The sequence below is a fragment of the Mirounga leonina genome, unplaced genomic scaffold, assembly GCF_011800145.1.
Source record: "Mirounga leonina isolate KUSES-001 unplaced genomic scaffold, KU_Mleo_1.0 Mir_115, whole genome shotgun sequence".
Lineage (NCBI taxonomy): Eukaryota > Metazoa > Chordata > Mammalia > Carnivora > Phocidae > Mirounga > Mirounga leonina.
The window spans coordinates 38,537,539-38,562,844 of NW_023270268.1; the positions used below are offsets into that span (position 1 = coordinate 38,537,539).

General features: G+C 42.5%; 1 protein-coding gene across 5 annotated transcripts in view; it reads right to left on the minus strand.

The window, feature by feature from the left end:
• The window catches only part of SLC9A9 (solute carrier family 9 member A9), a 685,847-nt gene that overhangs the window by 160,037 nt on the left and 500,504 nt on the right, over positions 1-25,306 (minus strand). The window contains exons 13-14 of one of the 5 annotated variants that reach the window (XM_034996354.1): positions 12,146-12,243; positions 7,433-11,688 (exon numbers count right to left, since the gene is read on the minus strand). The exons of the other annotated variants lie outside the window; for them this stretch is intronic. Of the exons in view, the coding sequence (XP_034852245.1) occupies positions 12,156-12,243 (88 nt within the window). The 3' untranslated portion in view covers positions 7,433-11,688; positions 12,146-12,155. Of the gene's footprint in view, positions 1-7,432; positions 11,689-12,145; positions 12,244-25,306 lie in introns of those variants that run through there. 5 annotated transcript variants of the gene reach the window in all.

Genomic DNA, 25,306 nt, shown 5'->3' on the forward strand with positions numbered 1-25,306 from the left:
TAGTTGAGCAAGGACAAGTGTTATGTGATGAAAAGGGAATGCGGGGGCGGGGGCGGGGTGAGGGGTGAGTAGAAAATGCTGGTTTCAGAAAACTTAGGGCTAGACACAGTTACTACAACTGAGCCCAGCACAAGGCAACAGTGCAACAGTGAAATGTGTCTTGGCTTCTGAGATTTCATCTTTCATCCTTGTTCCTGGCCTGGCTGCTGGCACTTAATGCTGATATTTCTCTCAGGCATGTCTCCTGCGGCTCCTTCCCCCGAGGGTCTCTTAGCTGGCTGTCAGCTCATCTCTTAGAAGCCACAGCTTGATACCGGCTTGAGAAACTACCTCTCCCAGGAGAGCTGGGGTAGAATAAATGAGAGCACTTGGAAAACTTGAAAAGGTGTTACAAGTATTTATTGTTATTATTAATGGGACATTTAAAGCAGTAATAACTTTAAGCTAGGAAATTGAAGCAGGCAGTTATGTAGGCTGTGAAGATGCTCGAGGTGAGGGTCCCAACTTGGGACTCATAATATGACTGTGTGTACAGCAGGCTTTGCCTTGTATTAGGGAGAGAGGAGGGAAGAATGCAGGTGAAGGTAGAAGGCAAAGCCCCACTGAGTCTATTAGCAAGGAGAGGAGTGGAGAGGGAGTCTCTCCACACAGTTAGAGCACCTCACCTTTCCAAACACTGATTGGCTGCCTGCTGTGTGGCAGCAGTGTGCTGGATGCCAGAAGTTCCGTGGTGATCCAGACATATCCTTGCCCTCCGTGAGCTCATGGCCTAGTGAGTGACACCAGTGATCTCCATGGCTGTGCAAACCCAGATACCCACTTTTAGAGAGAGTCAGGCAGAGGTCTGGAAGGAAGGATGTGACCCCTGGATGGAGATCGTCTCCGCAGAGAGGCAGAGTGTGTGGAGTCCTGGTCCTCAGAGAGTATGTGGGACAAAGCCTCTGTTCTCAACTGCACCCATGATGGTAGCTAAGCCCCAGCCGAGGCCAGACTCATGGAGTGTCCTGTGTTCATACTGGGCTCTCTAGACCTTAGACGTCACCTCTTCCAAATCTGTTATTTTACAGATGAGGAAATTAAAGCCCAAAGATGTACTGATTCATGAGGCAGTGAGTGGCAGAGCTAGACATAGAAACCAGATGCTCTGATGCCCTATCCATGCCATGCTTAGGCCTGAGCTACAGGGGCTTGACAGCTATTAAAAGGAGGACACACCTAGGGGATGGGGCATTTTCAGTCTTATGAGTCATTTACACTTTAAGGGTTAATGACTTCATGGGAGCCTTTTAGAGAACAGATTTGGAAAGAGGGTAGAGAGCTGGGAGTAGGCACCTAGGGTGAGGGAGAGCAGGTGGAGGCCACTGAAATCAAGCTTTGCTAACTCACAATGTGACTCCATCATGCATAGCCATGGGTCTCCCCACACACGTGCCTTCATGCCTTATCCCTTAGGCCAACAGGGTAGAAACCTCTTCTGACAAAACAGAAGTAAGCCCTGCAGTCTCAGGGAAATTCGGAGTGTTTTGTCCACTTATACATCCCTCTTCTCCACAGAGGCAGATTCCAATGGCGGCACAGGGGCCGACCCCACTACTGGATCAGTGATGCTCATGCAGAAAGGCAGGACACGGAAGCCCCAGCTGGCCCACCCGGGGCCCCTGTGGAGGGAACAGGGCAACCACAGTCAAGGTGGAACCTGGGGCAGCATCCTCTCCACTTGCAGCAGCTGCATTAAGAACCTGGGGCAGCACTTAGTCACTGACGCACCCGGTCCCCCAGCCCTTCTGTCCAGCCACCTTTCAGGTAGGGGTGATCATGTGACCCCATGTGGCCAAAGATGCATAAGTAGAAGTCTGTTGGGTAGGGCTTTTAGGAGATTTGCTTTCTTGGTTTTAAAAAAAAAGGTGACAGATTTGTGCGTTACACATGCTCTCTTCCTTCTTCTTCCTGAAACTGGTCTGTGGCACACTTACGAGCATGACAAACAATAAGGATGACGGAAAGAACCTGTTACCACTGTCATCACTGATTTTCGGTACTCATTCTGGGCTGCTTCCTCCACATATCTTAATATGTGAGACAAATAAAGCCCTGTTTAAGCTGTAGGGCTAGGTATTTTCCTGGTTCCATGACAAGCAACGGTCCCAAGATGAGATTCAAGGCCTTTCCCAATCGGATGCCACAAAACCTCTCCCATCTCCCCTCCTGCCACCTTCCATCCTTCTCCAAACCACTTTTCTCCAATTCGAAAGGCATAGCCCTGAGAAGTCTCCCCTGGGAGAACTGCTTGCACACTCTGCCCTCTGCTCTTGCCTTGTTCATACCACTGATGACAGCACGTGAAACCATGTATTATTTGTTGATGTGCTCAGATTCTTTCAATTGTCTCCTAACTCGATTCCCAGCCTCCACATTGTCTCCTACAGTGTATTCTCAGACAGCAGATGGAGCAGCTCCTTTAAAACACCGGTCAGGCCACATCCCTCCTCTTTGCAAACCCCCCCACTGCCTCCTCATTTTTGCAAAAGCAAAAGGCAAAATCCTTACAATGGCCTCTAAGACTCTGCATCATCCTTCTGCACCCATTACTTCTCCAACCTCAGCTCCTGCTAGTCTCCTACTCTCTAGCCCTTCAGCCACACTGGCCCACTTACGTGCCTTCAATGTGCCAAGCACACTCTCACCTTCTAGTTTTTGTATAAGCTGTTCCATTTGCTAAGATGTTTTTCCCCCTTCCCCTCCTTCAAGTCTTTGCTTAAAAGACCCCTTCTTGGGGCACCTGCACCCCAATGTTCATAGCAGCAATGTTCACGATAGCCAAACTGTGGAAGGAGCCGAGATGCCCTCCAACAGATGAATGGATAAAGAAGATGTGGTCCATATATACAATGGAATACTACTCAGCCATCAGAAAGGATGAATACCCACCATTTGCACTGACATGGGTGGAACTGGAGGGGATTATGCTAAGTGAAATAAGTTAAGCAGAGAAAGACAATTATCATATGGTTTCACTCATAAGTGGGACATAAGGAATAGTGTGGAGGACCACAGGGGAAGGGAGGGAAAACTGAATGGGAAGAAATCAGAGAGGGAGATAAGCCATGAGAGACTATTGACTCTGGGAAACAAACTGAGGGTTTTAGAGGGGAGGGGGTGGGGGGATGGGGTAATAAGGTGATGGGTATTAAGGTGAGCACATGTGGTGATGAGCACTGGGTGTTATATGCGACTAATGAATCATTGAACACTACATCAAAAACTAATGATGTACTATATACTGGCTAATTGAACATAAAAAAAAAAAAGACCCCTTCTTATTAGGCCTATCTGGACAACCCCAATTCAAACCGCAACCTAACCCCATTCCCTATACCCAGCCCTCTGCTCCCCCCTTATTCTGCTCTATTGTTTTTCTATAGCACCTATCATCTTCTAATATACTATGTGATTTACCTATTTATTATGTGAATTGCTTATGGTTTATTTCCTCTTGCCAGAATTCAAGCTCCCTGAGGGCAGGAATTTTTGTCTTTTTTTTGTTGTTGTTATCTAATTTATTTTAAGTGTCCAGAATAGTGCTTGGCAAATAAATATTTGTTGAGTGTATTAAAAAAACTGATTCATATAAAATTACCATGGCACTGAGGACGTACTATGCACCAAACTGTCTCAGCTCTTGGGGCTGTAGTGGGAATGAGATGCTATCGTGGCCCCTGAGAATCTGCAGTTACCCCACTAGACTTATCTCAGTAATAGGCAGAGGGTGTTTATCATATAGAGGAAAAATAAGAATTTAAACATTGATTTCCAGAAGGCTACTTGATTACAACCACATCTATAATTCATACAGAAAAAGGAAACAGATGGTTCCAGGTTTTGGAGAACTTTACAAAGAAAGATGTTGTTATAATGAGCTGGCTGCCCAGGAGTCCGTATTTACAGGGTTCTCTTCCCTGAGAATGGAGGCCAGCAGGCTGCTCTTGCCCACATTTGATCCCAACTGAAGTCACTTCTCACTTTTTTGACTATGACTGAGGAATCAGAATCCAAGACATGATCTGAATGGGCCAACAACATCAACCAACTCCTTTGGATATGAAGTTACAGCTCTAGTAATTTTCTTTGAATTTAACAATGAAAGGAAGAATTTAAATACAGCCCCTGGGCCAGCATTCCTTTTCATGCAAATCTCACTAGATTTGATCATAAGATTTAAACTTGACAAGTTTGCTCTTGATTTTATGTAAAAAACAGACAGTTCATGTAATGGCTGCAGAGATTTCTTTCTTTTACTCAAACATGTCAGGACAGTCAGAGCTCCTCTTGATCTTAACTTTTTGGCTTTGTGTTGAAAGAGATGGTCACTTGGTTCTTTTGAGAAATCCTCCACAAACAGCATGGAGATTTATCTACTTTTATTCGAAAATATTGTGGTGAGTAATTTTTATTGTGTGTTTCGACTCTGCTTATCCCTTTGACGGAAAAGTACTTTATAACCGATGGGCATTTTAGCAGATCAAGGAGATTCATTACCCTGGCGGTTTTTCATTTTCAGAGAGAAATGAGTAGAAATTATCCAATTTCTCTCTTTATAATAACATCCAATACATTTAGTGTCCAATTTCATACTGTCCCTTGATTTATAGCATTTGCCAGATTAATCGAGATCTGCTGAGATTATAAAAGGTTGGGTGTCTCTTAACCCTATAAACCTCAGGAGGCAGGCGTAAAGAACAACACAAGAATAAACCTGTTTGACTCTCAAACACACTCTAGAAAGCAAAAGAATTTATATTCTATTTACTCATGTGTTTCTATCTTGTCCGACCCTGCCCCAAATCTTGAGGAAATGTACAGATTCTTGGCAGCAGAAGGATTCTCTTAGAAACCTTTGTTAAAATCAACTGGAAAGTAAAGTAAGTGGGAGGTACATATCAAACCTTTAGAGTTTCAATAGTCTACATCTTCCATATTCTTGCATATCAAGTTTTCATCTAAGATGCCTTCCTACCTGCTATCTCACTAGAGAGTGATGCGCTGCAAATGGTCTTTGAGTCAGGCTCTCCTGGTTCTACCACTAACTGGCTGTGTGACTTTGAACAAATCAACCTCTCTTGGCTTCATTTTCTTATCGTTAAAGTGGGCACAAAAACAAGATAAGAAGTCAAGTATATGGCACATAGTAGCATGATACTATGATGCCCACCTTCCTCCCCGCCCCCCCCCCACATCATTTCCCCTACTTTGAGCAATGTTTCAAGCTCACTTCAAGTCCCAGCACCTTTTTCAAGGTGGCCTTCATCATGAACTATGGCATATGATGCTCTATTGACATGTGGATGCAGTTCTATCTCTGCAAATACATTGAGAGTCATTTGAGGACTAGGTATTGAACTGTGTTTCTTTGGTTTTCTACACAGTGTAACTGCTTCATAGATATGAGTGACTTGATGACTTTAAAAAAGAAAGAAAGAAAGAAGAAAGAAAGAAAGAAAGAAAGAAAGAAAGAAAGAAGAAAGAAAGGAAGAAAGAAAGAAAGAAGGAAGAAAGAAAGAAAGAAAGAAGAAAGAAAGAAAGAAAGAAAGAAAGAAAGAAAGAAAGAAAGAAAGAAAGAAAGAAAGAAAGAAAGAAAGAAAGGCAAAAAGGAAAAAGAGAAGCCTCATGGGTTATCTTTTCTGCTTATTTGGAGATCTCATGTTTAGTTGTCCTTACGCTGACATCTCCTGCAGCTCCTCTGAGCTGAAGAAGTCTTCTTGAAAGAAAATCCTGTGATTTTCCTTTCCAGCCTCTGTATTGTGCTATAGTTTTCCTTTCCAGTGTTCTACTGCAACTACTAACCACTTTAGCCTCTTCTTGCTGGCCCCATCCAGTCTGAGGGCATAGGTCAAAAGAAAAATCCTCTGTAGTCCTTATTTCTCCAGAATCTGCTGACTCTCCCTCTGAAATGCTTTCTGTGCCTGCCCTGTCTCCCCTTCCCCAGGGCCTTTCCCCTAGGTCAGGTGCTCCTCTTATCTCACCTGGATTCAGTCCCATCAATTTCCATCTCTCCCTACCTGGATCTATAACCTTTGCTGTGGGGCCGATGTGACTCAGGTAGAGTTCCTGTCACCTCAGTGGCCCTGCCTATAGAATCAAATCCCTCAGCCGTGTCCCCATTACACTCCATGACCTCTCCACACTCAGCTCTCCCATTTCTTCATGCCCCCTGGGTTTCATCCTAACCCAGTTCATGTGGTCCATCCCATGAGCCCCTTCTGACTTCTCTTCTACCACTTGTTATTTCTTCCCTGACCACCCAACGCTCCCCTTGTCTGTAGCTCTGGATGCTGTTTTCTTTTAGAAGGCTCCTGTGCCTCTCTGTCATCAAGCTTTCCCATCATTAAACTGGAGTAAACACCTTCTACCGGCATACCTTAGACCTTATGAAGACCCCTTTAAAACATTTATTCCTCTCAATCTTGTCTTATATTTAATAAATATTTTGTATTATAAAAAATTCTATTTTTGGATGTTTTTACTCTCCTATTTGATTTTCTTATAAACGTTTTGAGGAGAGAATGCATGACTGATGTCTTTGTTTTTTAAAGAAGTTTTTTGTTTTCCCATTACAAATGCAAAGCACCTTATTTCTCTGAGTTGGAGGAAAGGCAATTGTAAATAGATAGTGACAGAGCCTGAGTCCAATAGTCCTGTGTATTCTTGGTGAAGAAGATATCAAAGTCAAGGTTTTGTTTTGTTTTTTTTTTTAAGATTTTATTTATTTATTTGAGAGAGAGAGAATGAGAGACAGAGAGCATGAGAGGGAGGAGGGTCAGAGGGAGAAGCAGACTCTCTGCCGAGCAGAGAGCCCGATGCGGGACTCGATCCCGGGACTCCAGGATCATGACCTGAACCGAAGGCAGTCGCTTAACCAACTGAGCCACCCAGGCGCCCCAAAGTCAAGGGTTTTTTTTTTTTTTTTTAAGATTTTATTTATTTATTCATGAGAGATAGAGAGAGAGAGGCAGAGGCAGAGGGAGAAGCAGGCTCCCCGCGGAGCAGGGAGCCCGATGCAGGACTCGATCCCAGGAACCTGGGATCATGACCTGAGCTGAAGGCAGACGCTTAACCGACTAAGCCACTCAGGCGTCCCCAAAGTCAAGGTTTTAAAGTGAGTTTCAAGTAACCTTTTTTAAAAAGTCATAATAATTTGTTTTTCTAATACTATTAAAATGCTGAGCTTATATATTTCCACTTCCAAATATAATTTTATAGAAAACTCTACTGTCCAAAAACATTTGCAGACTCAATGCAGAATACTTGGGAAATTCAGAAGTTGGAGCAAGGGAGGATGTCTTCACCTTCAGTCTAACACACTGCCTGGTACATTAGACTTTCACTAAATTATCCTGAAGGAATGAATCAATGAAATCAAGTTTTTCAGAAGATATAGGGCTTTGAAATAAGAAGACCAGGGGCATGTAGGTCTGGGGCAGGTATCCAGAGCAGCCTGTGGAGTGGCAGGATTTGACGGGTGACAGGAAGCCCCATTTAGGTCTTTCCTGAAGGTTCCCTGCTTGAATGCCACTCAGTTCAAAATGGCACATGAGATTACTTCTCTCTACTCTTCTCAAACCACTAATACACCTGGAGGCGAACACAATTATACATAAAATAGGATTGCTTGGCACTTTTTACACTCTTTCTTCTTTGGAGGGACATACTGGGGCTGGAGGTAGGGCCAAGAGAAATTGTAATAGAAAGGGAAGTCACAGACATTGACAACAATCCTTTAAGATGATTGCACCAGCTTGTATCTCTCTAACTAACCAGTCCCCAAGGCCCAATCCATGTGTCACTTAACCCTCCCTCTTCCTCAGGACATGACTTTCCTGTTTACTTCCAGTCTCTCTCTGCCCTTCTCTTGTTCTAAATTCCTGTCAATCAGCCTTCACAGGACCTCCCAAATACCAGGGCTGTGGGGGTTCCCCCTCACATGGGGAGAAGTGGGTTCCAGTCTGCCTGAGGCTTCCACTCCGTGTCTGGGGTGAGAGAACTGGGTGGCAGGCAAAGGGTCTCATCCTACTGCTGGTGAGCTCAGCGTCTGGCCGCCTTCCTGGACATGCCCCTCCCTCACTGCCTCTGGCTAATGAGCCAGATCCTGGCCTGTGAAAATTTATTATGAGAGCACTTAGTATTAGCATGAGGCCCTGTTCCCCGTCACTGCTCACAAAACATTTCGAGGCCTTCAGGTGGAAAGTGCTCTAAATGCAAAACAGCCTCAGCTAGGTTTTGTTCAGTCCATCAGCAAATGATGGGTGAGTTACTGTCCTGATCCAATGAGTCCCTTCCACTTGGGTCAGATGATTTGTGAAAAAATCACAGCAGAACCAAGGTCCTCTCCCTAGCTTTCTTCATGGTGCAGATGGAAGAGGAAACAGTAAAAGTACAGCTGCCCTGGTTCTTGGTCTAATACAGCAAAATAAAATGTTTCCTCTTCATGGACTGTAATTTGTGGCTAATTAGGTATAAATGCATTCTGGCTGACCAACTCTAATCCAGGGGTCAGCTGGTGTGTTTCCTAATGGACCAACGAGAAGGCAAATGCTCATCACGGGGGGAATGAGCATCCTCAGCTGAGATGTGCTGACCATATCCGTGTGAGCACTGCTCCTCTGTCTGGAGGCGGTCTGCCTGGGGCCATCTTCCTCCTAGTTAACACATCTTTAATGAGAACACTCAAAAATCACTCCCTTCTAAAGGCTTTCCTCCACTCCCTGGATTATATATGGCCGGAGCTAGATCTTTGTGTTATGTCTCATGGTACTATGTGCTATTCATGTATAGCTCTTATCAGATTATCATCATCGCACAATAGACTCAACCCGTTCCGCCCACTAGACTCTGAACTCCATGATGGCAGGACTGGGTCTACCTTGGTTCCCCACTATTGCTCCAGCCACAGTGGCTTCCGCTTAGCAGCTGCTCAATACATTTTGAATGAAAGAATCAGACCGTTAGCACCAGAAGGGACACTGAAGCCCCCAGACAGGACATAATTTGCCCAAAGACACACTGCTCCTTGTGACAAATCGTATTTTCCTGATTCCTACGCCCACATTCCTTTCTACAGTCACTTGTGAGCCCCCTCCCCTCAGAATGAAACAGCTGCTCCCAGAACCATGCTGGTCCACGGCCTCAGCTCAGATTCCAGAATGGTACTCGGTGGACACAGGGTGGCTAGAGGAAAGGGACATCCAGTGAAAGCCATGTCATATCCAGCTCCCTCAGACCATTAATGCATCCCGCTTCCTTTGAGGTACTGGGACACTGTATTGAGTTCAAGATCTAAGACTTTAACCCAGAAAACAGCTGATCTCTACTAGAAGAACATTTGGGGCCTGAGGCAGCTCGACAGGCAGGAAAGTAGGTCAAGTTAAATTCTATAAGCAGGGGAAATCCCTGGTTAAATGATGGGAGACATGTTATGATCCCACTGACAGGGTCTTGGGGAAAGAAAGATTCCCCACCCCGACTCTCCCAACTGGAGGGGGAAACGATGAAAGGACTTTACTTACCAGAAACATCTATTCTGCTCAGGGAAGAAAAACAGCTTTTGAGAGTGTTCATGAAATAATTGCAATCAAGAGCAAGACTATAAACAACAGCATGAATGGTACAGAAAGATACAAAGAGCCAGGTGCACCAGAAAACACACTGTCTTTAAGTTCAATGGTTGGGTTCTCTCTTACGGTCACTAGAAAATTATAGAGGGGAATTGTTAGCTTGGCATTTCCCTTTTCAATAGTAAATCAATGGATCCTTCATTTTCACTAAATTGTTTTCCTGCCCTCCAGGGAAAATATGACACAAGCATAATGCAGATGCGGAAAGGAAAGGCCAGGCTGGGACAAAACATTTAATTAAATCCCCTTTTATAAAGCAACCTTCCTTCAGCTTGACAAATGGATAAAGCAAAAAGTGCTTATACAGGCAAAACAATTAACCGGGTCCATAACAGTTTATAACTAGCATGGATCAATCGCAGGTGGTAATTCATTCTATTGCTTGTCGTGTGTGTGCTGGGGAAGGGGGGTGGCTGGAGAGGCCCGGTCTCCTCAGAGTGGTGGCTTCTGAACAACAACTCTTCGCTCCCTCATAGAGCAGAGGTTTGTGAGGGACTTGGCAGTGCCCAAGGTTCTGTGTTGAAGGAACAGGGTAGAAACGGGTTCTACTGAGTAACCCCTGGTGCGTGTGCGTGTGCATGTGTGTGTGCGTGCTAAGGGCTGGGAGATGAATGCAAGGAGTTCTCAAAGGCAGTACAGTCCAGTGGCCCAAGCTATGGAACTCAGGCCTCTTGGTCTGCCCAGGGCTATTGCTACCATAAGATGCTGCTTCCTGTGTCCTTACTAAAGTGCATTCATTTGTTGATTAAGTCATTTATGCAACTGTTCAATTTTTATAGCATTAAACCTGTGTGATTGCCCACTCTGTGCTACCCACCGCTGCAAGTGATGGGGATATAAAGATAAATGAGCAGTGTCTGTACCTTGGAGAATCACATAGCCCAACAGCAGTAATAACACACAATCATTATGGGAACTGATCACATGCACCATTCTGAGCCTTTTCTATTAACTTAATCTCCCACGATAACCCCATGTGGTATGTGCTATTGTCCCCATTTTGCAGATGCCGAGACAGAGGTGCAGAAAGGTGAAATAACTTGCCTCAGGTCACCCGGCTAAGGGAGACCCAGATTAGTACCCGAGTAGGTGGGCCTCTGAACCCATCTCCCTAGCCCCAACTCCCACTGCTTCTTGCGAAGCTCGCTATACCTTCAGTCGGGGGAGGCGGGCACAGGGAGCCGGGGGTTAGTTGTCTGTGGGATCAGGAAAGGTTCACGGAGAAGTAGCCACAACCCAGCACCAGGTGGAAGATGGGGTAGGAAGGAGAACTGGACAAGAAAGGCAGCCTGAGCCATGGCGGTTTCAGAGGCAAAGGCTGTAGGGACCTCCTAGTGGGTTACCGGTCACACCCTGGCTTGGTGGAGTCATGTAGCTTTCACACACGTGTAATCTGTCCCCCAGTCAAGGGCCAAATTTTGGGATCATGTCATTCATTTCTGTGTCCCCCATGCCCTCATCCCCCAGAGCAGCCAATATATACAAAGTGAATGAAAAGAAAGGGTAAGGCAGAGAACACAGAGACTTGGGCACCGGGAGGAGGCTGGGTGGGCTGTTCCGGCCCAGGGACAGTGGGAGCGGTGCAGGGCGATGAGCGAGCGGCAATGAGTGCATCACAAAGCAGAAGCTGGTCATGCCAGAGGCAGAGGTGACTCTTCGAAAGCTCTGGCACAGAAGTCTGGGCTTTTAAAGTTAAGTCCACAATGGCTCTCTGGGTTCAGGAGTTCAGAGGCTGCCCTGGGGCCCAATCCAGTCTGCCCCCGTCATTGTGGGTTTTCCAGGGCATCGGAATTAGCCAATGCAAGCTGCATTGTCTTCATGCTCACTTAAGCCACATTCTTACTGTGTTTACAGCAGGAAAGGTACAGTTAAGATGGAATGAATGGTGCAGGAAACAAGGGGAACACATGCCGATGATAGCCGAGAATGTTAGTTGACTTTTGTTTGCCACTTTCCTCTGCAGGGGAGACCCACCTCAGGATTTTATAAGCTCTGAAAACACAGAATTCCATAATGTTTCCTGTAAGAAATCAAAAGGTCTTTAAGGCATTCTAACGATTTCTTTAATTGCTGCTCTGCTAATGCGGCTCGAATTCTGGGAGGTTTCCCCATTGTTTATTGTGGGCAGAGTGGGAACACACCCCATTGGGTACAGGAAGACATTTATGAAATGAGCCATAGGAACCTGGAGGAGTTCTCCAAGCCTTTGCTTCCCAAGGCAGGGTCTTTACGGAACATCGTGATTCTATCTCTTTGATGTGAAATTCTAGAACGATCACAGAGGGCTTTGTGGTAGAAAACCACTTCAACAGTGCATCCCCCAAAAGACTTTTGCTGGCAAAATTGAAGCTGTTTAAATATGTTCATATAGAAGAGGCTTTAAAACAAGCCTGGCATAACTTTTATGAGTTGCTGTTCTACGGATCGTGGTCTAGAACTATAGATTTAAGGGTGCTGTTCTTGGGAATTCTACTTACTGAATCGTGGTCACCTCCATTCTGTGCTGTCAGAAGTCTGTGCATTCTTGTGCTGCACCCTTTCAGACAGGCTCACCCTTCTCCATGATCTTCCTGTGCTGATATAGATATTCTTGTTTGTACAGTTTTTTCTCTTTATCTTATCTTTCTATTCCCTCCCTTCTATCAAAACTCACATATGCTAAGTCTCATTTTCTCAGGGCTTTACTTTCTGTTTGCCCAAGTGGTAAACAGTAACTGATAATCTCATGTGTACTCCTGAGTAAATGTGATGAACTAGAATCCCTCTCAATACCTCTCCCAATCCCTTTCTCCAGTTTGTGGTAGAATACATGTTTAATAGGTGCTCTTTGTTAGCTTTAAAGGGTATTTCAGTCCACATGAAAGAGAGTGTGGAGCCATGCTAGGGGAATTGAAAGATGTATTTGTAAATCAGGTGGGACCCTCACAAGAAAACCTTGGATGAAAAGTTTTAGCATCAAACTATGTGTCATTCCTACTGTGTCAGATATCTTAGCTATACTCACAGCCACTTTCTTGTAGCCATCAGTGTCTCTAATTTTCCTAAAGAATCCACAAGTTAGCCAAATGCATCCTGGCAGGTAAACAGGTATATCTCTAAAGCATTTAGGACCACCCAAGATTGTAATTGCTAATTTCATGTGAACCAATATCTGTACTTTTTTATTTAAAAAAACACAAACTTTGTCATCTTTCAATGCACGGAGTTATATTGAAGTGGGTTTTGTGTGTTTAAGATGGCCTGTGCAGAAAGAGTCTTTTCTGTGCCAGCATCTTTGTGAGTCTTTTCCCAGAATTCCTTACCTTGTACACTAAGTTTACCTATATGTAAAGTGTTCTTTAAAATATCCTCTAGGCAGCAGGTCATATACGTATCCATCCTTCTATCCCGCCATCCTTCCTTCCACCATCCATCCATCTATCCATCCATCCATCCATCCATCCATCCATCCATCCATCCATCCATCATTTTATTGAATCAGGTCACTTGTCATTCCCTTGCCCCAAATTTTCTAATAGTTTGCCATCACCCTCATGATAAATCTGATTCCTTCCCATGGCTAACAAGCTCCAACCCCTGCCTATCTCTCCTGTACCTGCACATTTCCCCCTCCACAAGAAACATGGGCTTTCTCATGTTCCTTGAAGGCCTTTTTGCTCACTATTCCTCCTGCTCAGAACTTCCTTCACTGAGACTCTTACCAACATTCAGGTCCCTGATCCAAAGTCACTTTCTCGAAAGGTTTTCGTTTCTAAAATAGAGACTCCTGACCCCATAGTGTCCACTTACCCCACTTACCTTTTTATCCCAACACTTACTTAGGATCATCACCATATAAGATCACAGATACTTATTTGTTTTCTACCTCTCACTCTTCCTACAATATAAGCTTCAGGAAAGTAGGATCTTAGTCTTTTCTCCTCTTTGCTCTATCCCCAGAGACTAGAGAAACACCTAACAATAGTAAGCAGTCAGTAAGTATTCATTGAATAAATGAATGATTGTCTGAGGTACGTAATGAACAACAAATCTTTGGCAGTTTCCTAGGCTCTGGAGCTTGAAGTACTGGGTACAAACCCAAGCTGCCCTGCTCCTTGAATGTGCAGTCCTGGCCGAGTCCCTGTTGTTTGTGTCCCTCAGCTTTTGTCCTACAAAAGGGGAACTATGTTATCCCCCTTTTACAGATGAAGGTAATTAAAACTTACCTTTTACAGATGAAGGTAATTGAGACACAGGAGGTGGTGGATCTAGGATCCAAATCTAATTTTAAATCCAGGTCCAGTTCTCTTTAACCCCTAAACTCAACTATATGCTACTGCCAGACTCTTTGTTGGGTCCATAGAGACAAATGGGACACAATTAATTATTGCCCTCTGCAAGTTCACAGAGCAGTAGAGGGGGCCAGACAGAAATAGACTACATTAAGGAAGAGTGAATACCTGGACAAGGTAAGACAAGGAAATGTTTGACTCCCTATGAAACTAGTTGGGATGGAAAATATTTGCTAGACAAAAGGGAGAGGTCTCCCTCTCCCTCTGCAGCTACCCCTGCTCCTTCTCTCTCTCTCGCTCACTCTCTCTCTCTCAGATAAATAAATAAAATCTAAAAAAAAAAAAAAAAGGGAGAGGTCATTTTAGGTAGGAAAAAAGAGGATGTTGCAAAAGCACTGGGACATGAAGTGTTTGGGGGTTGAGCACCCTGAGTGGTCTGGCCGTGCTGGAGTGGGAGAGGGTGGGAAGGTGGAGAGGGAATGAGGGCTGCAGATGCAGTAACCGGCTCGATAGAGTTCTACCCTGTAACTATGATGGCGACACATACATGTAGATGCACATATTGACCAAAATGAACATACAGTGACAACTTTATACCAACAACAAGATGGACTTCTCACACTTTCTGAAAGGACTCAATATATTGCTACAGAGCAGCTTCTCAGTAAAGATATGCCCCCATTTTAATAAAATAGAGAGTACATTTTCAGCTCCCCAGTTCAGAAGGCTCAGCAAGCTCTCTATGCTTAAAAACCAGACACAGTGCTATCAGCTTTTGTAAATTGCTTGCTACCCATATAAATCCTAACTTTTAAAACCCACATGTTTCAAGTCATTTTTATTAGTATGGTAAAATGAAACAGGACTGGTGAGGCCAGTTAGTAGAGACTAACAGAAGCTTGTTTAGGTGTGTTACAGGACGGGCGAGTACACAGTGCAGTATAAGGAAACTGTGTGGGTCTGTGGGGCCCGATCTGGTAGGAGCTGGGGATGAAGGACAAGGATTTTCCTTCTTCAGTTGGAAAAATGTTCTCCAGGGTTATGATCCTTTGGCTGTTTCCAGTACGTGAGCAGGATCGACTGCCATTTAAGCCATGTAAAGTATGACTAAGGACTCCAGTTACAGCCTCTGAGAAAGAAAGAGGTTTTTGAATCCCCTGTAACCCTTTCTGGCTGAACAGACACAGGGAAGCATGGTATACAACGAGCCATCCCTAGAGGTGAACAGAGTAGGGCAGAAGTGGGGAAGGTTGGAAAATTATATTTTGAGGCATGGTTTAGAATCATTTGTGTCACATCATGCTTTCCATTTAGGATTTCTCAAAGCAACCACCAAGTCTCCTGCGCTCCTTATACAGGCACCTGTTATGCTGATGAAGTGAACATTATTTTAAGGTTTTAAGCATAATAGTATTTTAAAATGTAACCTCATTTGCTGCTCTTTTAATTGCTGCTTTGTAATATTTTATCTATTTTAATTACTGTTTTAATGTACTGCTTGTACCCTGAGGTGCTTTGGTGAATAGTACCATTTTAAGAAATGAAGAATTAAATAAACAAATAACTTCACAGGTGAGGAATCACATTAGTCAAACCTGTGTCTAAATGAGCATTTGTTATTTGCCCAGTGTTGAGTGCTAACAAGCAGTAGTCTCTCTTTCAAGCATAAGGACCGAGCAGTGACATCCAAGGTTAGACACGGAGCATGGGTAAAACTGGGAATGGAAGGCAATATTCCCAAGGGTTGTCTCAGTTTCCAATAACTAGAATTCATGCTATTATGTTTAAGTTTGATCTCATGTCCTCAACAAGTCTTCAAAAGTAACAATAGCTCTAATGAAGGCAAAAGTATATATTTTCCACTTAACTCTAATAGCAACTGAATTCTAGTTCTCTTGGCCCGGAAACAAATTCCATAGACCCAGTTCTTAACCTGAGTCATGTTACCCTTAGTCACACACTTGATAGCTTTCCTTGGCTTAATAAAGTAGGAAATGGACTGTTGGCTTGGAGTTTCCTGACTTGAAGTAGGTGCTGTAATGACATAACTCTCCTCCATACCCCCACAGCAACACTGAGCTTTTTATTTCCGTATTTAAGCACAGGCAAGGTCAAAACAATAGACGAAATTTCATAAAACAGTAGTAGTTACGCCTAGATGTTTTTACTGACTTCCTAAAAACATTTTGGAATCAGCTCCAACTGTGTTTATAAATGAAAAAGGAAATGAAACTCAATACCCGAGCCACAAAATTCTTTGGCCTGAATTGGCCAGATGCCTAGATTTCCCTTATGTAAAAGGGTCAAATGTGAGGCCAACCAACTGTAAACTAAAGATTCTGGCCTCCCAGACCGTCAGGGTCAAAGATGCCAATGAAGTTGTCCAGTTTCCCCCAAACTGTGATGCAACTTCTTAGTACGGAGAAACCAGGCAGATGGATGCAATCAGCCCAGGGACTAGCACAGAGGCCTAGAGACCTTGGAGCAAATGTGGCTCACTGAGTGCAAAAGAAAACAACTTAATAACACCTCCCCTCCACCCCAACTCGTGGGCGTGCACACCCCCCGCCCCCCCCACCTGCTTCTACAGTCCCCTGTGACTTTTTATTAATCTCAGATAGCTTAAAAAAGAGTCCTCTGGTCACGTGTAATCACAGAAATAGTCTCAGTTCAGTAATAACTATGTTCAATTACATGTAATAATACCAGAATGTGATATCAGTCATAGTGAGTCCCCAGTTTGGGCCTGCTGCAAGTGTCAAGTCCTTCTTTCTATCCTCCTCTTCTTTCCCACCCTACTCCTACTTCAAGCTGGGCCTCTCCAAGGTCAGGAAACAGGAGGAGGAGGAGTGATAAATGTGGAGGAAAGATGATGTCTGCCTGGCATGACTATGGCCTTGTTTCCCTTTGGCTAGGGCAGATATTGGAAGCTGACTGGTGCAGGCATTTATCAGGGCTCTTCAGAGGCCCATCCACTGCTGGGCTCTCTAATCTGTGGATTCCTGACATGTGTTCCAACCATTCCTCCCTTGGCCCTGAATATCTGACCGTGTAGACCTGGCTTTCTTCTGCTGTGATCTCTTCACCTCTCCAGTTGAGATTCTAGGGCAGGGTCTAAGACAACTCCATACAGGCTTTCGTTATTACATCACACAACCAGTCGATAAAAAACATACCACTTAGAAATGTTCTTGATGGGAATGTATCAGCTTTCCAAACCGTGGATCTCACTCTGTTCCAGACTGCTTCAGTCAGCTTCGAGCCCTTTAGATTTCTCAGATGAATCAAGCAGCAGGTCTGCCACTGGGTCTCTCAGTCTTCTGGGGACATGTATCAGGCTTGCCAATGGTCTCACCGAATCCCATCTCATGGGGATTAAGATGAGGGGCAAACCTTCTCTGTGTTGTTCCTTTCTCATGGGAGATGGGACTCATAGATCTACCTTGGCCAGTGGCATGTGAGTAGATGTGATACACATCATGAGCAAGTAGAAGCTTTTAAAAACTTTGAGAGTTTCAGTTCCTTGCTCTTTCCTTTGCCACGAGAGAATAGCATGTTCCAGGTAGGGCTGCTTCTTTAGTCTGGGTCTTAGAATGAGAAAACAGATGGCAGAGCTCCCACCAACCTGCAGCCACGTAGAGTCAAGCCAAGCTGAGCCACAGAGGAGAACCCAGAAGAGTCAAGCAGCCCTGGAGCTGACCCCTAGCCTTTATTTAATTTGAAAAAGAAACATATCTTTGTGATTGCAAATCATTTAGATATTTGGGCTATTATTTCTGCAGCAAAAACTGATATATGCACTAGCCAAGTAGTGGCCAGGAAGGCATTAGGAAAATTAGTGGGAGTGTGTCCTATAGCCTAAGTGAAGACCAAGGTTTCAAGTAAGAAGGAGGATCAACTGAATTAAAGGTTGTTGAAAGTCCAATAAAAATGAAAAGTGAGGCTTGACCATTGGATTTAGCAACATGGAGGGGGGCATCAAGACTAATAAGGCCAGTTTTGGTGGAATGATGGGGGCCACAGTGTGTTCAGAGTAGGTTCAAGAGAGATTGAGAGGACATCATTTGTAGACACTGAGTTGAAACTCTTGAGAGATAAAGGCAGCAAAGAATGAAGCTGTGGCTGGAGGGGGATATATGAGCAAGAAAGGTTTTTTATTTTTACTTTTTTTTTAATTTTTAAGATTTTATTTATTTATTTGATAGAGAGGGAGAGAAAACAAGAGAGGGAACACAAGCAGGGGGAGTGGGAGAGGGAGAAGCAGGCTTTCCATTGAGCAGGGAGCTCAATGAGCAGGGACCCTGGGATCATGACCTGAGCTGAAGGCAGACGCTTAACGACTGAGACACCCAGGTGCGCCTTATTTTTACTTTTTAAAGATGAAAGTAATTAAACTAGGTTTTTAAATTATTCAGTGAAGAGGACAAAATGACGATTTGAGAGAGAAGAGAGACAGTATTGGAGTGATGTCTTCCAATAAGTGAGGGAAGATGTGACTAACACACGAATAGAAGGATGGGCCTTAATCAGAGCAAGGTCTGTTTGTTCCTCATGAAATAATGGAAGGTGGAACTTAAGGACACTGATCCAGGGGCATAGGTAGATATAGGGAGAACTTGTGGATGTTATCTTTTGCTTCTATTCTCTTAGCGAATGGGGGAGATCATCATCTGATAGAGAAAGCGGGGGAAGAGATAACAGGGACTTGAGGGGGGTGGTGGAGAGGAGACAAGGTATGAATGTCTGGCAGAGTTGGAATGTTGATGGGCTAGGGAACTTTAGGATAATTGCTGGGCAGCCACCAAAGTCCCTGAAAGCCTCCTGTATGCCAAGCATTATGCTCAGAGCTGAGAGACAAAGGGAAGAGATCCAGACCTTGCCCTCAGGAGTCTCACAGTCTAAGGTAGAGAGCTGTCATTTAGATTCATCAGTGAGCCATGAATTACTTCCGTGAGATATGGTCTGTCAGGAAAGGAAGCATGGGGACTGTGGTGGGAGCACAAAGCAAGGAAGAACCTATTCTAGCTGGGGGGTAGGATGCTGCTAAAGAAACAAAAGTTCTCAGAGGAGGAGACTGACTCCTAATCCAAGGCATGAAGGACAAATAGGAGTCATTTAGGTAATGAGAGGGGCAGGCTGTTCTGGTAGAGAGAGAAGTCCTGTACTGAGGAGGTAGTATGGCCTGTTTGGGGGAAATAGAAGTATTTCAATATGGCTGAGCTATGTGTACGTGTGTGTGTGTGTGCATGTGCACATGCATGCATGTGTATGGACTCACACACATGCAGGTTTGGAGGAGGTGTGTACGTGTGACCAAGTGACTCCGAGAGATACACGTGTTGAATGCCATGATCAACAGCATTCTGCCTTCCTATTTCCATATGATGTGTGTCACATACTTGAAACTGCCTCCGTAGCTCCCCCCAAGCCCCACCTATTATTGCAAATACACTTGGAAGAAGCCAAAGTTATAATGTTATTTATTTTTGTAGCATGTATTATAAGTTATAGGAGACACTGAACAACCTGGTGAGAAGTTATTGTAAGATATAAATACAGGCCAGATTTCCACATCACCTTGGTGTCCTATTGAGTTACACAACTAGGGATTTGGCTCAGTGATTGAAAAAAAAAAAAAATCCTAGCCAAATGTTTATGTTGAGGACTGGAGGCAGAAATATTAAGTAGAACAAAAAAATCAAAACTATACTATCAACATATATCAAGAGCTTTACACAATACATTTACTCCTACAGCTTTGTGCTTCTTTTGTTGCCAACAAAAAAATTCTCCAAAAACGATCACCTCAAAGTTTACCTTGAAAAAGGAAACAGTGAAAGTCATAGTTTACAAATGCCCTGTGTGACTTCTGTTTAAAATGGTTTTCAGTTAGTAGTCCCTAATGGTACCCCTGCTAAATTCCTACTCAAACACTTTTGAACACCCAGAAAAGGCAAGCAATTCCAATAACATTGAAAACCCCAAATAATGGCAAGTGAGTGTTAGAATCTCCTAAGAGTTTTCAATAATCATAAGGCTTATAGAGCTATTTTGAGAAAAGCAACCAGGGGCCTATCCCTACCTCATGTTATATCACATCCTGGCCTGTCTGCAAGACTGCAGAAACACACTCTGTTCTTAGCCCCACTATCTGCCCCAATTTAGGGAATTTGTTCCAACCAAAAAAACCTATGGCAAAGAGTCATAGGGCAGTGGTGGAAGGTGGGATTTGGGGGTGTTGTGTCAGCTACACAAAGAGACTTTTGTCTCTTCTATGCTTTACTGGTTTCCGGCGCAGAGTAGGAGCTCAATAAACATTTGTTGAATGAACGTGAATGAATGAAGGAAAAGATGGGGGACTGAAGCTGGCATTTGCATTCTGTGGAGTATATGTCCCATACGTAGAATTGTAGCCAAGGATGAAGGTGAGGAGATGCCAGGAGTACAGTATGCTACATTGGCTCAAAGGGCCTGAAAACTAATAGGGAGGACAACGGAAAATTCTACATACACACGGCATAGCTTCAAAGATGAGTATTTGCTTGATCCTAGGGCCCGGGTTATAAATGTTGCAAATTGACTTGCTAGCTATGGCTTTAAGAAAAGAATGTGATGAACAACCAGATGGACGCTGAGGGGAGCCAAGGGCAATCCACACACCTGTCTATTGGCAAATACCGAGTCTAGAGAAATTTCTCCATATTAAAATACTAACAAAGGCAAGAAAAGTAGCATAGAGATTATCAAGATATTCTATAGAGTAAAGAAAAAGAAACATCTTCCTGAAGACCTAGAAGAAATGAGCTTCTGGAATTATGGCAAAGTTTTAGAAAACCATTCAGCATCCTCAAAAACATGCAATAACTCTAGACTATAAGAAACAGGTTGGAAAGTCACCAAGAAAAGAATAAATTCCATTGCTAGTGTTTAATTTAACCTTACTAGAAAGTAATTTGGCAAAATGCATTTTGAACTTTAAAAAATACTCTACCCCTTGACTCCTTAATCTGATGTTTAAGGATCCACTCTAAGAAAATAATCAGAAATACAAAAATTTTTATACAGGTATGTATGCATGTAAAAATCATAGTATCATTTATGATAGTTTAAGATAATTCTAGTTTAATATATTCTAATACCAATTTAAGTAAATAATCTTGATATATTCAGATGATTTTGTTATTCAGTCCTTAAAAATAAAATTAGAAAGTTATCATCCTGTGTTTTTTTTTTAAGATTTATTTATTCATTTTAAAGAGAGAGTGTGAGTGGGGGGAAGGTCTGAGGGAGAGGGAGAATCTCAAGCAGACTCCCCGCTGAGCACGGAGCCCAATGCAGGACTTGATCCCATGACCCTGAGATCATGACCTGAGCTGAAATCAAGAGTTGGATGCTTGACTGACTGGGCCACCCAGGCGTCCCTATCATGCTGTATTTTTAAGTAAAAAAAATAACAGATCAGAATTTTGTAAAAAAGATTGTTTGCCAAAGAAAGTTTATAGAAAAATGTAGTAAAATGTTAACAGTAATTATCTCTGTGTAAAAAGACCTCAGGTGAATTTATCTTTTTAAATAATTTTTTAGTTTTCTAATCTTATATAATAAGCACATACTAGTTTATACTCATAAAAATTAAACACCTGCTTAAATGCCTGGTACTGGCTAATGAAACAGTAACAGATTACTGTTTCAAACACATACATTTTCTCCCCTTTCTTTGAGAATCCCACTGAAATGACAAAAGAGTGCTATACAAACATGAATAGATCCATGATGACAGTATATTGCAGAAAGAAGAGGGTGGGATTATTTTGATGACTAGACCAGAATAAACTACAACCTACCTGGACAAAGGCTGAGGGCAGCACTACTCTGTGACAGAACCTGGGGGTGGGGGGCGTGGGGGCACACCAGAGGGGCAGGGAAGAAACCCAGGTGGTGGTGGCCCCAGAATGGGCTGAACAAATCCATTCCCAGCATCTCAGCTTGAGTTTTTGGAAGGCAATAGTTTGCTTGGTGGGGGGGAACTCATGTGTGGGTGCTGTGCCTGAGGAGAGAGTCACAAAGGCTCAAGGGGACATCAGGTGACCCATAATGACCAAATTGAAGCTTGCAAAAAGTAAGAAAAAAGCAGCCTGTGCCGCTGAGAAGCCAACTATTGAGATGCTTTTGTACCATCATTTCCAAATATGGGAGCTACCTCAGTACAGACCAATTATATCCTACTTTACAAATCTAGCACCAGGATGGGTGGAACACTCTTCCCATTAAAAAAAAAAAAAAGCTAATGTTCTTCCAAACATTCCTTGTACTGAGTACAACGAAACCTGCATTCAAGCATATTTTGCCTCTAATGGGCAATTCCCTGTCTTCAGCAGTTTCTTCAAAGTGACTCTGTATGATAGAATCCAGCACTTATTTTTAAAAACTCCACTTAAAATCCCATATTTTGGCTATGCAATTGATCTTTAGGGTGGATGCAAAATTGGAGTTTTATTGCAACTCTTTGGATTTTACACAGTAATTTTTCTTAAACCATTTCATTAAGGTTTAAAATGCATACTAGCAGGTAAAAGATTATAATAGATTAAAAAATAAGACTTTATTTTCTGAAGAGAAGTTAAGGACCCTAGGGAATTAAATGATGTTGATCAAAACACTGAAATCTATTTCAAGCAACACTAGCTCACTGCTCACTTATAACCAAAATAAGATGGGGGGGAAGGAGAGGAAGTCCCACTGTTTAGTGCTTATAAAAATGACTTTTCTAGATTGCTTTCACTCTTTATTTTAGGATTTCACATTACCAGGACTAGAGGATAGAAAAGAAGCATGAACATGTAAGAGGGATATGAGCATTTTAAGTTTTATTTCTGGGATGAGAAAGAGAAAGCAGACAATTTGAAGATTTTTTAACTATCATAAAATGATATATCACACACGACACATTGGATATATATAAAAGGCTGCATAAAATCAGAATGCAAGACCTTGATTACAAAAAAAATTACAGTGGGAAATTTAATGTACCTTATTTGGAATCTGCCATCTAGTAAAAATATAGACAAGGATATAGAGAATTTGAGTAACATAATCAAGAAACTCAACTTAATGTATCCATACAGAACTTTCTTCCTCAAAAGTAGTAAATATACATTTTTTTTTTCGTCCATGGAACATACACCCAAATTAGTCATGTACTTGATCACAAAGAAAATCTTATATTTTAAAAGAAGAAGTATAGGTTACATCCTCATAATTTGATAAATTAGAAATAAATAACAGGTTATCAAAAATTGTAATATTTGGTAAACTAAGAAACTCTCAAAAAATTATCTCTCAAAGAGAAACAAAAAGTGAATAATCTCAAATGTACTCATGGAATCAGGCAAGGATCATCAATGGATGCTAAAAACAGTAGGTAAAAGATTGTTGGAAACAGGATTTCACACAGTAATCAAGTATTGCCCCATAGGTTAAAAGTTAATTACAAAGGAAAAACAGTACCTTTACAATGGAGGTTACCACTATAACCATATGAACAAACTTAGTGTCATCAATAGACCTTAAATGCCTGCTGACATGAAATATACACTATTGAGCATACAACATCATCCATAAATATTCTTGCCAAAAATGTTCAACTTGAATTTCAGGCCTAGACCTAATTTCCAGTTTATAGGAAATGTAGCAGAGAGAAAAATACATTAATTGATGCTATGAGGAAACAAGTCCCGAATGTGGAATAGTGTGCAAAACAAGTGACCTGGTTTCTTCTAAAAATCAATGTCATAAAAAAAGAAGAAACTGATTTCTTCTTTTCAGAAGACTGAAAAAAAAAATTACCAAATGCAGTGTATAACTTTGATTGAATACTGAATTTTAAAAAACATCTAGGAGTGCCTGGGTGGCTCAGTCGTTAAGCGTCTGCCTTCGGCTCAGGTCATGATCCCAGGGTCCTGGGATCGAGCCCCGCATCGGGGTCCCTGCTTGGTGGGAAGCCTGCTTCTCCCTCTCCCACTCCCCCTGCTTGTGTTCCCTCTCTCGCTGTGTCTCCCTCTGTCAAATAAATAAATAAAATCTTTAAAAATAACTAAATAACTAAATAAAAAACATCTGTATGGGGCTCCTGAGTGGCTCAGTGGGTTGAGTGTCTGACTCTTGATTTCAACTTAGGTCATGATCTCAGGGTCCTGAGATTGAGCCCTACCCCTCATTGCATCAGGCTCCATGCTCAGCGGGGAGTCTGCTTCTCTTTCTCCTCCTCTCCCTTTGCCCCTCTCCCCACCCGTGCATGCACTCTCTCTAAAATAAATAAACAAACCTTAAAAAAATCTATACAAGATATATATTTTTTTCAATAACTGGGGAAATCTGAATATGTACTGATATGATAAAAACAATTCAGGTTTTTTTTAAGTATTTTTAAGCATAATAATGGTATTTTGGTTATGTAAGAGAATGTCCTTATTTTTCAAAGATGTATGCTTCAGCATTTAGATAAGAAGTGTATGATGTCTGTCCTTACATTCAAATGATTCACTGAAAAATAAAAGAATAAATAAAGTGACGCCTGGGTGACTCAGTCAGTTGAGCATCTGCCTTTGGCTCAGGTCATGATCCTGGGGTCCTGGGATCGAGTCCCATATCAGGCTCCTTGCTCAGCGGGGAGACTGCTTCTCCCTCTGCCCCTCTCCCTGCTCATGCTCTCTCTCTCTCTCTCACTCTGTCTCAAATAAATAAAATCTAAAAAAAAAAGAAAAAATAAAAAGCACTTATATATTTAACATCTGTGATATATATGTATTGCAGAGAAGGGTAAAAAAGCAAAATGGAAAAATTATTAACAATGGATAAAACGAGGTGAAGGGTATACGGATATTTATTTCACTAATTGGTTGAACCATATGAAATTGCCATTACTTGACCATTTTTGAGGTACAAAATGACAATTTTACATTAGAATACACCAATTACCATAGGAGACCCTGGAAAGGTGGTTGAAGACCTACCATTAAAATGACTCCAGGAACCAGATGGTTTTTCCAGCTGACTTCTAACTAGCCTTTAAAGACTTGATCATTTCTGTGCTATTTCAGACCACAAAAAAGTAGAAACGTCTTTAGTTCATGTTATAAATATAGCACAGCCTTAATAATATCTAAACCCAATAAAGACAGCTTCTGCTCCCCAAAAGAGAAAAAGAAAACTATAGACTAATTTCAGTAATTATAGATACAAAACTGTACAAAAAATACTATTCTGAGACTATAAGATAATTCATTATCAGAACATCCATCAATATGTTTCATCACATCAATAATGTAGAAGAAAAAACTATGTGATTATCCCAACATATGCTAAAAA